Here is a 12,671-nt window from a genome sequence, read left to right as displayed (position 1 = left end):
GGGACAAACGAATTACCCAATTTCGGAAACCTCATGACGGTGGCAAGGCCCTACTACTGCTTGTGTGAAATTATTATGCAACTAGTGTGAGATTACAATGGGTTATGTTATGCCCCAAGGACTACCAGGATCCGGCTTATAAATGCGCACAAATCTAGGGTTACATGGCAGAGATCCACCCGGATATGGCTAAGTGTCTAATCTATGTTACATTATCTTGCCTTGCGCGTTAAGGATCCGACTTATCATCTACGTTGGCACGGATCCAACCTAGTGGTTTCGGCCGGACTAGACTCCTCCCTCTTAATTCTCCAGCAACTAGGTCATCCGGTTGGACCATAGGCTCCACCACCATCTGTGATCACCCGACCTTGATAGAATTGAGACCCCCATGTAATATACCTAGTTAGCATATTCACATCACTCCTACACTTAAGTCTCCTAATGTAATTGCCCTATCACATGGATATTCTCTATCCTACTGGGTCACATACAAAATGGCAGTTTAGATCTAGTCATCGAATTTATTTATTTTAGATGTAAGCAGGAAGTATTTTTTTTCTTAAGGTGATGCGCATGAGTGCTTACCCAAGTGGGCATACATACTGTCATTTTATATTACAATTAAAAATGGTGGAATCATCTACTCCGTACATTAAAATTCTCATTTTTCTAAGGAAGAAGCAACCTCAGCCGCCGGTGGTGAGAGACGACCATAAACCAGTGTGAACGAGTGCTCGAGGTTCGTGACATCTTCTACCGGTCGATCTATACACCCGTGTGGGAACGTGAAGTCAAGTCCAAACCCACAAATCCGTGTGAGAACTGCCGCCTGTGGGGAACGTCTCTGTCCCCTGCGCCCTCACTCCGGCAACTACCACCCCGCCGCTATACTAGTAGAGAAGAGAAGGCCGGCACCCCACTCGCACTTGGCCGCCCCTCCTCCCTCTCCCGTGCTACTTCCAGCGCCACCGCGCCCCTCGCCATGGATGCTCCAGCCCATTAGCACGCTGCTCGTCTCCATTCCCCAGGACAGGAGCCTCATCCGCGGGACGCCGGCCGCTGCCGGTAAGCGCTTCCAACCCTCGCTCCCCCGTGCTGGCTGTTAGGAACCGCCGATGCTTTTGGCTGGCTGTTCGTCCCGCGGCCTGAAATCTTTGCAGGGTCCTTTTCTTTCGCATCGTTTGCTTGCCTTGCATTTTAGTAATAATCTGCTGCCAGATTGCACGGCAATGTCCATGGGGGGTCTGGGGGAGAGCAAGCCCGATGCTTGTTTTTTTTCTTTGCCTACTGAAATAAGCTTTCTTTCTCGGGGATATACTTCCCATCCACTTATTCGGGCAGAAATTAGTGAAACAAGGGCTGAAGACGAGATCTAATCTACTTCTCATCATTTGGCGGAAATGCCACGAAGGATGTCGAATTAGAGCGTCCGTGCTCTCTCTCTCTCTCTCTCTTTAGTTGCACTAGTTAGTTACTCGGTGCTCAATGACTCAATGCTGATTTTGTTTTCCTGCGAAAAGCTGCCCCTTTTTCCCCGCAAAAAAAACACGAAATATCCATTCCCTCTTTGGCTCTTGGCCACGGTTTTTCTTCTTTTGGGACCAGCCATGGGCGATTTCGCTGGAATAAATGCGCTGTGGATGAGCAGTAGACCTATGGGCGCTTTCCCTGAAATGGGCTCTGCACCTGGTTTTGGCGTCCTGAGTTTTGCTTCTCGATCTGGCGTGCCTAAACTAATGAATTACTAGTAGTTTTCTAACTTGTGGTGTCTAGTCCTCTGACTTTACATGTTCTCTTAATTTATCGTTGAAATTTTGCCGAATGTTCCGCGCATGTGCTTCCTATACTACAAATACCACGTTTGTTGAAGTAGTCATGTCTGTTATCCAATTCTAGTGCTTACCATTCAGAATATACTTCAACTAGCATAGGGCTAATTAATTTGTGTCGTTATAACCGGGACCACCAAAATGAGAGTTGTACATTTTCCCTTTTGCCTCTGCCACTTAGAGTTAGACCAAGTACGACCTTTTTACAGTAAAAAATAATTAAAGTAAAAGAAAAGGACCTTTCAGTTTTCACACCCTTCTCTAGTCTTATTTCTACAGTAAAAAAGTAACCATATTTTTATTGCAGTATCCATCAGCATCTCGTGGGATTATACTTTTTCACAACCGCTAAAACATGCTTATAGACTCAAAAGACAAGAAAGAGTCAGAAACCGTTAAAAACAGCTCTGACTAGGATTTTTTTAATGAAGAAAATAACCCTCATTAGAATGGACTCCATCATGTATTTGCGATATTATATGATATACTCTCCACTAAGGGGTTGTGTGATGATCATGGAGTGATGCGTATTTGTGAGACAATTCTTGGTATCACTTCTGCTAACTTCCGTACAAACTTTTTGCAGGAACCAAATGGGTCTGGTTCTGTGGCATTGGTTTTTGCTCTTGCTCACTTTGGTTTCATCGTCGAGGAGTTTAAATTCAGACGGTCTAGCTCTTCTTGCTCTGTCCAAAAATCTCATATTGCCGAGTTCCATAAGCTCCAGCTGGAATGCTTCCGATATAACTCCATGTGAATGGCATGGAGTTCTATGTGATAGAAATACTAATGTGTTTTCTCTTGACCTATCATCTTCTGGAGTTTCTGGTTCACTGGGACCTCAAGTAGGACTATTAAAGTACCTAGTAGTCCTCACTTTGCTAAATAACAGCATATCAGGTGCAATCCCTCCAGAATTGGGCAATTGTAGCATGCTTGATAAATTGGATCTTTCCGAGAACTCCCTTTCTGGTGAAATACCAGAATCCCTTGGCAACCTAAAGAAACTTTCAGTGCTCGCATTGTACAGTAACTCACTCGATGGGGAAATCCCTCCTGAATTGGGCAATTGTAGCATGCTTGATCGATTGGATCTTTCCGAGAACTCTCTTTCTGGCGAAATACCAGAATCCCTTGGCAACCTAAAGAAACTCTCATCGCTCGCCTTGTACACTAACTCCCTCCATGGGGAAATACCTGAAGGGTTGTTCAAGAACCAGTTTCTGCAGTACGTGTACCTCCATCAGAATAATCTCAGTGGTCATATCCCTTCGTCAGTTGGTGAAATGGCCAGTCTTAGAAGCTTATGGTTGCATGAAAATGGATTATCTGGAGTTCTGCCAGATTCTATTGGAAACTGCACCAAGTTGGAGGTGCTTTATCTACTATATAATCAGTTGAGCGGGAGTCTTCCAAAAACCTTGAGCCTTATCAGTGGACTGAAGGTTCTAGATGTCACTGGAAATGGCTTAACTGGAGAGATTGATTTCCATTTTGAGAACTGTAAGTTGGAGAAATTCATATTGTCGTTTAATAATCAGCTAAGGGGCGAAATTCCATCATGGCTAGGGAATTGTAGTAGCTTGACTGAACTTGCGGTTGTCAACAATAGTTTCTCCGGCCACATTCCAGCTTCTCTCGGCTTACTGAGCAACCTCACCTATCTTTTGCTTTCTCAGAACTCCTTGTCTGGCCCGATTCCTCCTGAGATTGGTAACTGTCGGTTGCTGCTGTGGCTAGAGTTGGATGCAAACATGCTGGAGGGTAGTGTTCCTAAAGAGCTGGCTAATCTGAGAAAATTGCAGAAGCTCTTTCTGTTCGATAATCGCCTCACTGGGGAGTTCCCTGAGGATATTTGGAGCATCCGTTGGCTTCAAAGTGTCCTTATTTACAGAAATGGATTTACTGGGATGCTACCTCCAGTGTTAGCTGAGCTAAAGCTCCTGCAGAACATTACACTGTTCGGTAATTTCTTCTCCGGAGTCATACCAGCGGGTTTGGGTGTGAATAGCCGTTTACGCCAAATTGATTTCACCAATAACAGTTTCACCGGTGGAATACCACCATACATTTGTTCAGGTAAAAGACTGAGAGTGTTGGACTTGGGGTTTAATCTTCTGAATGGTAGCATCCCATCTGGCGTTACAGACTGCCCAGGTTTGGAACGAGTTATTCTCGAAAACAATCATCTTACTGGGGCCATTCCAACTTTTAAAAACTGCATGAGCCTGGACTATATGGATCTGAGTCGTAATTCCTTAAGTGGAGGCATTCCAGAAACCTTGAACAAATGCAGAAATATTACAATGATAAACTGGTCAGAAAACAAGCTTGTTGGTCCAATACCACCTGAAATTGGAAGCTTGGTGAATTTGGGAGTACTTGATCTTTCACAAAACAGTCTACAGGGTACACTTCCAATGCAGATTTCTGGTTGCTCCAAGCTGTATCGTCTGGATTTGAGTTTCAATTCTCTGAATGGTCCGGCACTCACAACAGTAAGCAACCTGAAGTTACTATCACAACTACGGTTGCAGGAGAATAAATTCAGTGGAGGCTTACCTGATTCTCTTTCGGATTTGGGTATGCTTATTGAACTTCAACTTGGTGGCAACTCACTTGGAGGTAGTATACCGTCATCGTTAGGAAAGTTGATCAAATTGAGCATTGCGTTGAATCTCAGTGGGAATGGACTGGTGGGTGATATTCCAACTCTATTGGGAAATTTAGTGGATCTGCAAAGTTTGGATTTGTCAGTTAATAACCTCACTGGAGGTCTAGCCTCGTTAGAAAGCCTACAGTTATTGCAGGCCTTGGACGTTTCCTATAATAGATTAAGTGGACCAGTGCCAGAATATCTTCTTAAGTTTCTGGATTCCGCAGGAAGTTCCTTCAATGGAAATTCTGGTCTCTGTATCTCTTGCAATGGCAGTGATTCTTCTTGCAAGAGATCTAATGTTTTGAAATCTTGTGGGGGATCAAAGAAAAGCAGAGTACACGGCCGATTCAAGGTTGCTCTTATTGTTCTTGGTTCATTGTTCATTGGAGCAGTAGTGGTACTTATAATCTGTTGTATCCTTCTTAAGACTCGAGATTCAAAGACAAAAGGTGGTGGGGAAGCAATCAGTAATTTACTTGAAGGCTCTTCTTCTAAGTTCCGTGAGGTCATAAGAGTGACAGAAAACTTTGATGACAAGTACATCGTAGGTGCAGGTGCTCATGGAACTGTGTACAAGGCAACAATGGATGCAGGGGAAGTATATGCTATAAAGAAGCTTGTAGTTTCCGCAAGCAGCAGTTCTTACAAAAGCATGATCAGAGAACTGAAGACACTGGGTAAAATTCGGCATAGGAACTTGATAAAACTGAAGGAATTTTGGCTGAGAGGAGAGTGTGGTTTTATACTCTATGATTTTATGGAACATGGTAGCCTTTATGATGTTCTGCACCGGATTCGGACGCCGAGTTTGGACTGGAGTACACGCTATAACATAGCTCTGGGAACTGCCCACGGTCTAGCCTATCTTCATCATGACTCTGTTCCTGTAATCATTCATCGAGATATTAAGCCGAGCAATATATTGCTGAACAAGGATATGGTGCCACGCATCTCAGATTTTGGCATTTCAAAGATCATGGATCAGTCCTCTGCTGCTTCAGAGACCACTGGGATCGTCGGCACCACTGGATATATGGCACCAGGTATGCATGATACGAACAAGTTCCATTTTCATGTATTAGCTTTGTCGAAAAAAAATCCATGTATTAGCATGCGCAGCCTGATGCATGCTATTGTTTTACATGAAAGCAGCCACATATCATTGTTTTGATCAGATACCTGCATCTTCCTGTTTATATTACTGATACTTGCTGCTGTGTATACCTTCTTGAAACTATGTGTGGATTTAATATTCAGACGACGAATTGCTATCTGATGGGGATGTGTGATTTGCTTGCAGAGCTGGCATTTTCCACCAGAAACAGTACCCAGACCGACGTGTACAGCTACGGCGTTGTGGTACTGGAGCTGATAACAAGAAAGATGGCGGTGGATAGCTCGTTCCCTGACAACATGGACATTGTGAGCTGGGTACCCCACGCCCTGAACGGCACCAACCAAATCGGGGTCGTCTGCGACCCAGCCCTCATGGACGAAGTCTTCAGCACAGTCGAGTTGGAGGAAGTGCAGAAGGTCCTGTCGTTGGCTCTCAGATGCACGGCGAAGGAGGCGAGCCGACGGCCGACCATGGTCGATGTGGTGAAGGAGCTGACTGACGTGAGGTCTGCCAGTGTCCCTTCGTCGAAGCAGGTGAAACCAGGCCCCAGCGGCTCGTCCGGACTGTCCAGCAGCGTTAGCGAAAGTGCGTAATAGTGTGTGATATGTAGAATGTACAGTCGATTGGATTGGTGTAGTCAGCAGTAGGCCAGTAACAGTAGTCATAGTTTGATTGCGAGGCGGATCAGTCTTTAGTGGTAACTTCTAACAAAATGATCCGTGTGTAGCTGCGCATGCCTGGGAATCATTTAGCTGCTGTATGGAGCAAGCTGATTTGTTTGTCTACTTCTATCTCTAAAGCTGAAACTGGCAGGTGGCAGATGACGGGTGAATCTCATGTATGCTGCCTGACAATCAGGTGTTTTTGGCCACAGAGCGATCTGAAGATGAAGGGCATAATATTCATGAGAGGTGCTTTCACAAAGTTTCCGGAGCTAGAGGGCCGCGTACCGGCGATGGGCTCGCGGAGTATAGCAGCCGGCTAAACGAGGAAGACATCTGAATATCTGATGATCTGTGCCCTTAATTACCTGTAATCGGTGCCCGGGATCAGTGCGGCGGTGGTACATACTCATGGTGGAATGGAACACGGCGCGGCGAACCAGGCATGAGGCACCGAGCGATCTGCGGCCGCGCGTCCAACGTTGGCCTGGCGCCGCCGCCGATTCACCGGAATGCCTGACACCCCGGCGATATGGGTTGCCTGACACCCCGGGGCTTCACCTCGGCACGCTCGGGAACTGCTATACGCCGACCTGGTCGGCGCGTGCGGGGTGCCGCACACCCCGAGCGACCAGGTCGGGTAGTTTGGGCCGCGGCCCATTAGCTCAGGTACGTTTTTTTTCTTCTTCTCTTTCTTCTGTTTTTTTCTGTTATTAATATTTTTTTTTCAAAATCTAACATTTTTTATGAAATTATTTTTCAAGATTTTTTACAAAATATGAACATTTTTAAATTCAACAGTTTTAAAATTTGAACGATTTTATATTTTGAATATTTTCAAAAAATTATATTTTTCAAAATTTGAACATTTTGCACGTTTGAACGGTTTTTAAATTTGAACGGTTTTTAAATTTGAACATTTTTCATGTTTGAACAATTTTCAAGTTTGAACGATTTTTAAATTTGAACGGTTTTTAAATTTGAACATTTTTCATGTTTGAACAATTTTCAAATTTGAACGATTTTTAAATTTGAACGGTTTTTAAATTTGAACATTTTTCATGTTTGAACAATTTTCATATTTGAACGGTTTTCAGATTTTGAACGGTTTTTTATATTTGAACATTTTTTAATTTAATTTTTTAAAATATTTCTATTTTCGAATCTGAAAAATAAAAGTAAAAAAAGGAAACAGAAAAAACGAAAGAAAAACGAAAACAGAAAACAGAAAAAAAGAAAACAGGAAAAAAAGAAACAGAAAATAAGAAACAAAAAAGAAAAGAAAAATCGAAAAAAGAGGCAGCCCGCACCTAACTGGGCCGGTCCGTACCGCGCGCGGGGATGTGCGGCGCGCGGTACGCGCCGACCTGGTCGGTGTATAGGGTTTGCCGGCACGCTCAGCCTCGGCAGGTGAAAAATGCTTCGTCACGGGCCACCGTGGAGTATTCCTGATGGGCTTTTGCGGTAGCATAATGTTTGGGCTGAAATTTACCTTCGTTAAATTCGACAACACTTCTTCTGAGGTTTTTTTTTTTTGACACAACAACACTTCTTCTGAGGTACTGGTACTGACGAGGAGCTGTGACGTGTGCCTAGTGATGTCATGTGGGTAAGGGTGTCAAGTGGGATCCCACTTTTATCCCACTTGTAGTATAATTTAACTTTTTTAGTACAAATTTTGACATCAAAATTTGAACTACATAGTACAAAATGGCATCCCACTGGGATCCCACCTTGACACCCTACATGTGGGCGACGCGCCATCCTTCCGTTGGATCAGATGCTTGTATCGCGCTTGCGCAGGCACAAGTGCAGAAACGAAACCAGCCACGTGCGCTATATGTTTTTCCTAGTGCTGCTTTTGAGAAGACGCTACGTCGCTTTCTTCCCTTTCTTCCCTCCTCCTATTTCCTTTCTCCCGTCTTCCATTTCTTTCGGCGTCGCTCTCCGGTTCATGCCCACCTTGTAGACACATGCAGTTTGTCATCATGGAAGATGCCAAAGTCGATGAAGCAGAAGGGGTCAACGAAGCCGAAGGCGGCGGGAGGCCCTTGGCCAAGCCACGCGTGAGGTCAGGTTGGGCAAGGCCGCCTATGTTATCAAGAGTGACGCCCGTTGGAAGGAGATGTTGGAGAATCAGAGCGTCAAGATCGATCTTGAGAAGGAACTGGTCGCCGTGAAGAAGAGGAAGGAGGACTTCGTCTTCATGACCACCACATGGACACGGAGGCGAAGGCGTGCTACATGGAGGAACGGGTCGCCTTCCTGCTATGCGCCTACGCCGGAGAACAAGTGTGGATCCAACACATGCGGCTCCAACACCGGCGGCAACAAAGACGTCGGGAGAGCCCTCTGCCCTAGAACAGTCGCAGCCTACAGAGATGACACAAGATCCACCGGCAACCACCGAGGACCCCATTAGCATTTGATTCATGCGGTGTTGTAATATGTATGACCGGACTTGGCGGCGTTTTGGTGGCAGGAAATATTGTGTGGGTTTTGATTTTAAATTGGTAAAAAGAATGTGTGATTTTTTCCCCGGAGAGTCCTTTGCGGACACAACTGGGCCGAACCGCTCCACGAACACAACTATTCGTGTCGGCGTCTCCCAAACAACCAACTCGGTGTTGTTTCCATAGGCCATTTGGGGAACACCACTACAAATTCTTTTATTGTCCAATGTTAAGTTAGGCTAGTGCTAGTAGACTAGTAGTCCGAGCAGAAAGAAAGGACAAGCATGCTCTGCACTCCACATGTGGCTTCCGCATCAAAGTCTCATAATGTTGGTTCGATTCATATAAACAAACAATACTCTTTGCGCGAAATATACCGTTTAGTACCACTTTGCAGTCGAGGGACATAAAACCACCAAATTTTATTTATCTTTTCGAAAAAAGCGCTAAATGCGAAGTGAGCATGAATTGGCACAACTTCTGACCGATCGAACTTGTGGTTCATACGAGCAACGGTGTTTTTCACCGAGTTAGAGTGAACCTAGATTCAATGAAACAATTGACATGCTTTGTTTCACTTACGAGTTACGATGGAGGGGAGTGAGTGTATGAATATGCAGGTGCAATACGAGAAGATCCTAGAACACAGTCAATTTTGTTGGCTTTATGTGACGTATGCATCTTGATTGTGGGACGTGGGAGCATGAAGAGTCCGAGCTTCAGTTTGGTGATTGGATGCTATATGATGAGGCTTGTTCGAACCCGGGCACGACTTGGTGTTTGGTGATTGGATGATGTATGATTTCTTTGCCTTGGCGGATGGCCTTTCTAGGAAGTGTGGAAAGTTGCAACGCTCTTTTTCTCTTAGGGATTCTTGGATTTGTGGGTTCCGGCAAAGACTCACCCTCATCCATATCACCAGTTTTTTTGGCCTCTCCTTTTGCATTGCCTCCCTTGCCGCACGGCTTAGTTTCCTGCGCACGCTTGTATGCAACTTTTGGATCCGCCTTGAGGTCATTGACGAACTTGTAGCTGCGGTTTGTGTGTGTGTGTGCGCGCGCGTGTGTGTGCACGCGCGTGTGTGTGCACGCGTGCGTGTGTGTGTGTGAACTTTCCGCTGGCGTCGAGGTGAGCTAAGCAGCGCATGTTTCCGTACTCCTCAAATGTTTCGAAAGGGCGGGTTCCGGCAGGCGTGACCTTGTTACTACGCTCCTGGCCCCTTCCGCCTCCATCACCACGTCCGCAGCCTCGGCCTCCGCCTTTGGCCTCTCTATTGGAATCTCATGGCGACCATGTCTGATTATCCTTGTTGCTGATCATCCGACGGATTCTTTCGCTTTTTGCTGTTGTTACCCTTCTTTTGCTGATTTGGGACTCCGACAGCTTCAAGCGAACCACGAGCATCATCATCCGATGTTGTGTAAGCGCTGGCAGTTGCTATCATTTTATTTAAGTGAGGGTTCTGGAGTCGTGCTCGCGAGTCAGAGTGTGTCGTAGGAGCCCCCTTCTACTTAATCAACCGATGAAGGCTAGCATGGCGATTTCGTTGCCTATGCCTTCGCGGGAATTTTTCATCTCAAACCAACGGGAAAGAAAATCCCAGGAGGTTTCATCCTTTCTCTACTTGCATTGTTGCAAGTCACGGGCAGTGAAGGGTCGCTTGTATGTTGCTTTGAAGTAGTGGTTGAATTCTTGTCTCAAGTCAAACCAGTTATGGATTGACCTTTCTGGCAATTCAGCTATCCATTGGTGCCGGTCCTATGAGGTACAACTGAAGCATCCGTTCGCGAGGTTTGGGGTTGCTCCCGTGAAGGTGATTGCGCCGTAGAATTCCTCCAACCAAGTGTTAGGTTTCTCCCTGCTGGCGTATACTTTCAAGCTGCCAGGTTGTCGTTGTGGGGAAATAACAGATGCCATAGGATGACTTAAGTTGGGGCCGGATGTACGCTTGAGGATCCGGGTGAGGGGAAGGTTTAGAGAGAAAGGGAGATTGAACTCAGAGATTGTATTGAACTCAAGAACTTAACCAAGACGGCCAGAGGTTGAAGAAGGTACAGACTACAAGGTGAAAACCTATAGCCAAGGGTCGATCCTCTACTGAACGCTCGATCCAACCTCCCGCTCAGGGGTGCCCCTCCTCTCCTTATATAGGGGAGAGGAGGCTTACGAGGGAAGAAACCCTAGAGGCATCTTTGGTGACCTAAGCTACTTTATAAAGCTAATTTGGCCCCAGGGATGATGCTTCTGTCTTTAATCTTTAATCAGAAGGCATGACCTCGTCCGGCTTCTTTTACGTCATCTTCTGCTTTGGCGCCAGGGCTTCGATTAAAGCCGAAGTGCTTCGCTCATCTTGGCCTTTAGTCCTTGAGGGGGGGATCTTTGACCAGGGTGCCGACATGCAGTTGATCCTATGCCGGATCTCCGGTATCTTTAACTGTGAGTTCCGGCTTCTTTGCCTTCGCACCTCAATCCCTTCTGCTTCCCGTACTCCGGCATACCCCTCCTGGTATACCGGATCGTACCATCTTAGCATTATTAAGCTTAACTCTCAGGATCCGGATTAATCTCTAATCCGGTATATAAATGGTTAATCATGGCATATTTGCCGTAGTCTTGGCCTACCGGGTGACATAGGCATCCCCAATGGGCCCGCCAAAGGTGGTACCCGGGGTTTACTGAAGGCCCACGAGTCGACGAATAAGAAGCTCGGAAGCCCAATTAGTTGTTGATAAGGAAAGATAGAATTGTATTAGGAACAAAGAGATTTGTAACTTTACGAGTCGAACTCAAAGAGTCTCCCGGAATCTGTAAACTTGTGTAATACGAATCCCTCGGCTCCGCTTCCTATATAAGGGGGAGTCGAGGGACGAAGAGAGGATCGATTCTATTGTCAAACGCAACCCTAGTTTTCTAGTAGTCGAGTACTTTTCCGGCTGAACCTTCGAGATCTACTTGCCCTCTACTTCCAACTAAACCCTATGCTACAATCCGTAGGCATTGACAAGTTAATCCCTTGTCAATTGGCGCTGTCTGTGGGAACTAGAGGCGACAAGGAGCTGATCTTGATGGCACGTTCAAGATCGTCGACTTCTTCGGTAGCAAGCAACGCGATGGATAGAGGTAAACAGATCGAAACTGATCTAGTCGATTTTGTTCCTCATCCGCCCTCCCGTTTGGATGCATATGCGTATCTGGAGGAGCCTATGGAGATGATGTTCGGAAGGTTCCACTTCCGCGTCGAGAAAGAAGGATTGTATCGTCTCGAGGTTCCGATTTCGTCGGGATTGTCGGCGGTCGATTCCGATTTTTCGGACTCGTCGTCATCGTTCGAGACAGGCGATGAGGAGATTTCGCCACCACGCTTCGTCAGAACTACGGCAAGCGAAAAGCTCGCCAAGATCTTCGGCAACATGTCCTTCGAGTCGTCTGCGGACTCCAATATAAGCAGCGACTCAGACAGCGTCAACAGCTTCAGCTTCATCGACAAATCCACTTCCGTCGGAGAGGCCTTCACCAATCTATACGACGGTGTCATCAATCCCGACAAATGTCAAAGTTCAAAATATCATCAAATATATGCAATCGGAGATACAAGCCGACCACAGGAGGAGACATCAGAGGACTTCGATAACGCGGGGAATCCGTACGTCGATCCCGCTGATCTTACGTGAGGCATGGGAACCAAGTATGTCGGACCTGGAACACGACAATTGGTACAATTTCCGCAGGCAGTTTGGGATAGAGTTGCAAGAGCTATTGATGGCACATAACCAATGACTGTAACTGCGATAGCGGAAGAGTTGCAAGCATATCAATATAGACTCGCCCGTGCTAGACGAGAGCTTGAAAAACAGAAAGTGGAGTTGGATAGGAGGCAAGCTGCGGCTTCCGCGTCAAGCAGGCGAAGAGCGGAGTTGAGTCGACAATCAGGTACTTCGGGAGGAGACA

The 12,671-nt window shown here is 46.1% G+C and overlaps 1 protein-coding gene across 1 annotated transcript; it reads left to right on the top strand.

Annotated features, from left to right (window-relative positions):
* The first annotated feature begins 2,423 nt into the window (after window positions 1–2,423).
* LOC124682404 (receptor-like protein kinase) lies at window positions 2,424–6,309 on the top strand. Its single transcript, XM_047217095.1, has 2 exons — window positions 2,424–5,534; window positions 5,792–6,309. Exons 1-2 carry the CDS (start codon window positions 2,426–2,428, stop codon window positions 6,199–6,201), a joined length of 3,519 nt encoding a protein of 1,172 aa, XP_047073051.1. The 5' UTR covers window positions 2,424–2,425; the 3' UTR covers window positions 6,202–6,309.
* The last annotated feature ends 6,362 nt before the right edge of the window (window positions 6,310–12,671 follow it).

The sequence above is a fragment of the Lolium rigidum genome, chromosome 1 (assembly GCF_022539505.1).
Source record: "Lolium rigidum isolate FL_2022 chromosome 1, APGP_CSIRO_Lrig_0.1, whole genome shotgun sequence".
NCBI classification, from domain to species: Eukaryota; Viridiplantae; Streptophyta; class Magnoliopsida; order Poales; family Poaceae; genus Lolium; species Lolium rigidum.
The sequence above is the reverse complement of the archived record's forward strand: the minus strand, read 5'-3'. Positions and strand labels throughout refer to the sequence as shown.

What these genes read in the sequence shown, in the direction of transcription:
- LOC124682404 (XM_047217095.1), top strand. Translation starts at nt 2,426, where the DNA reads ATGGGTCTGGTTCTGTGGCATTGGTTTTTGCTCTTGCTCACTTTGGTT. An exon ending in CACTGGATATATGGCACCAG is followed by an intron (nt 5,535 to 5,791) that starts GTATGCATGATA and finishes ATTTGCTTGCAG; the next exon opens with AGCTGGCATTTTCCACCAGA.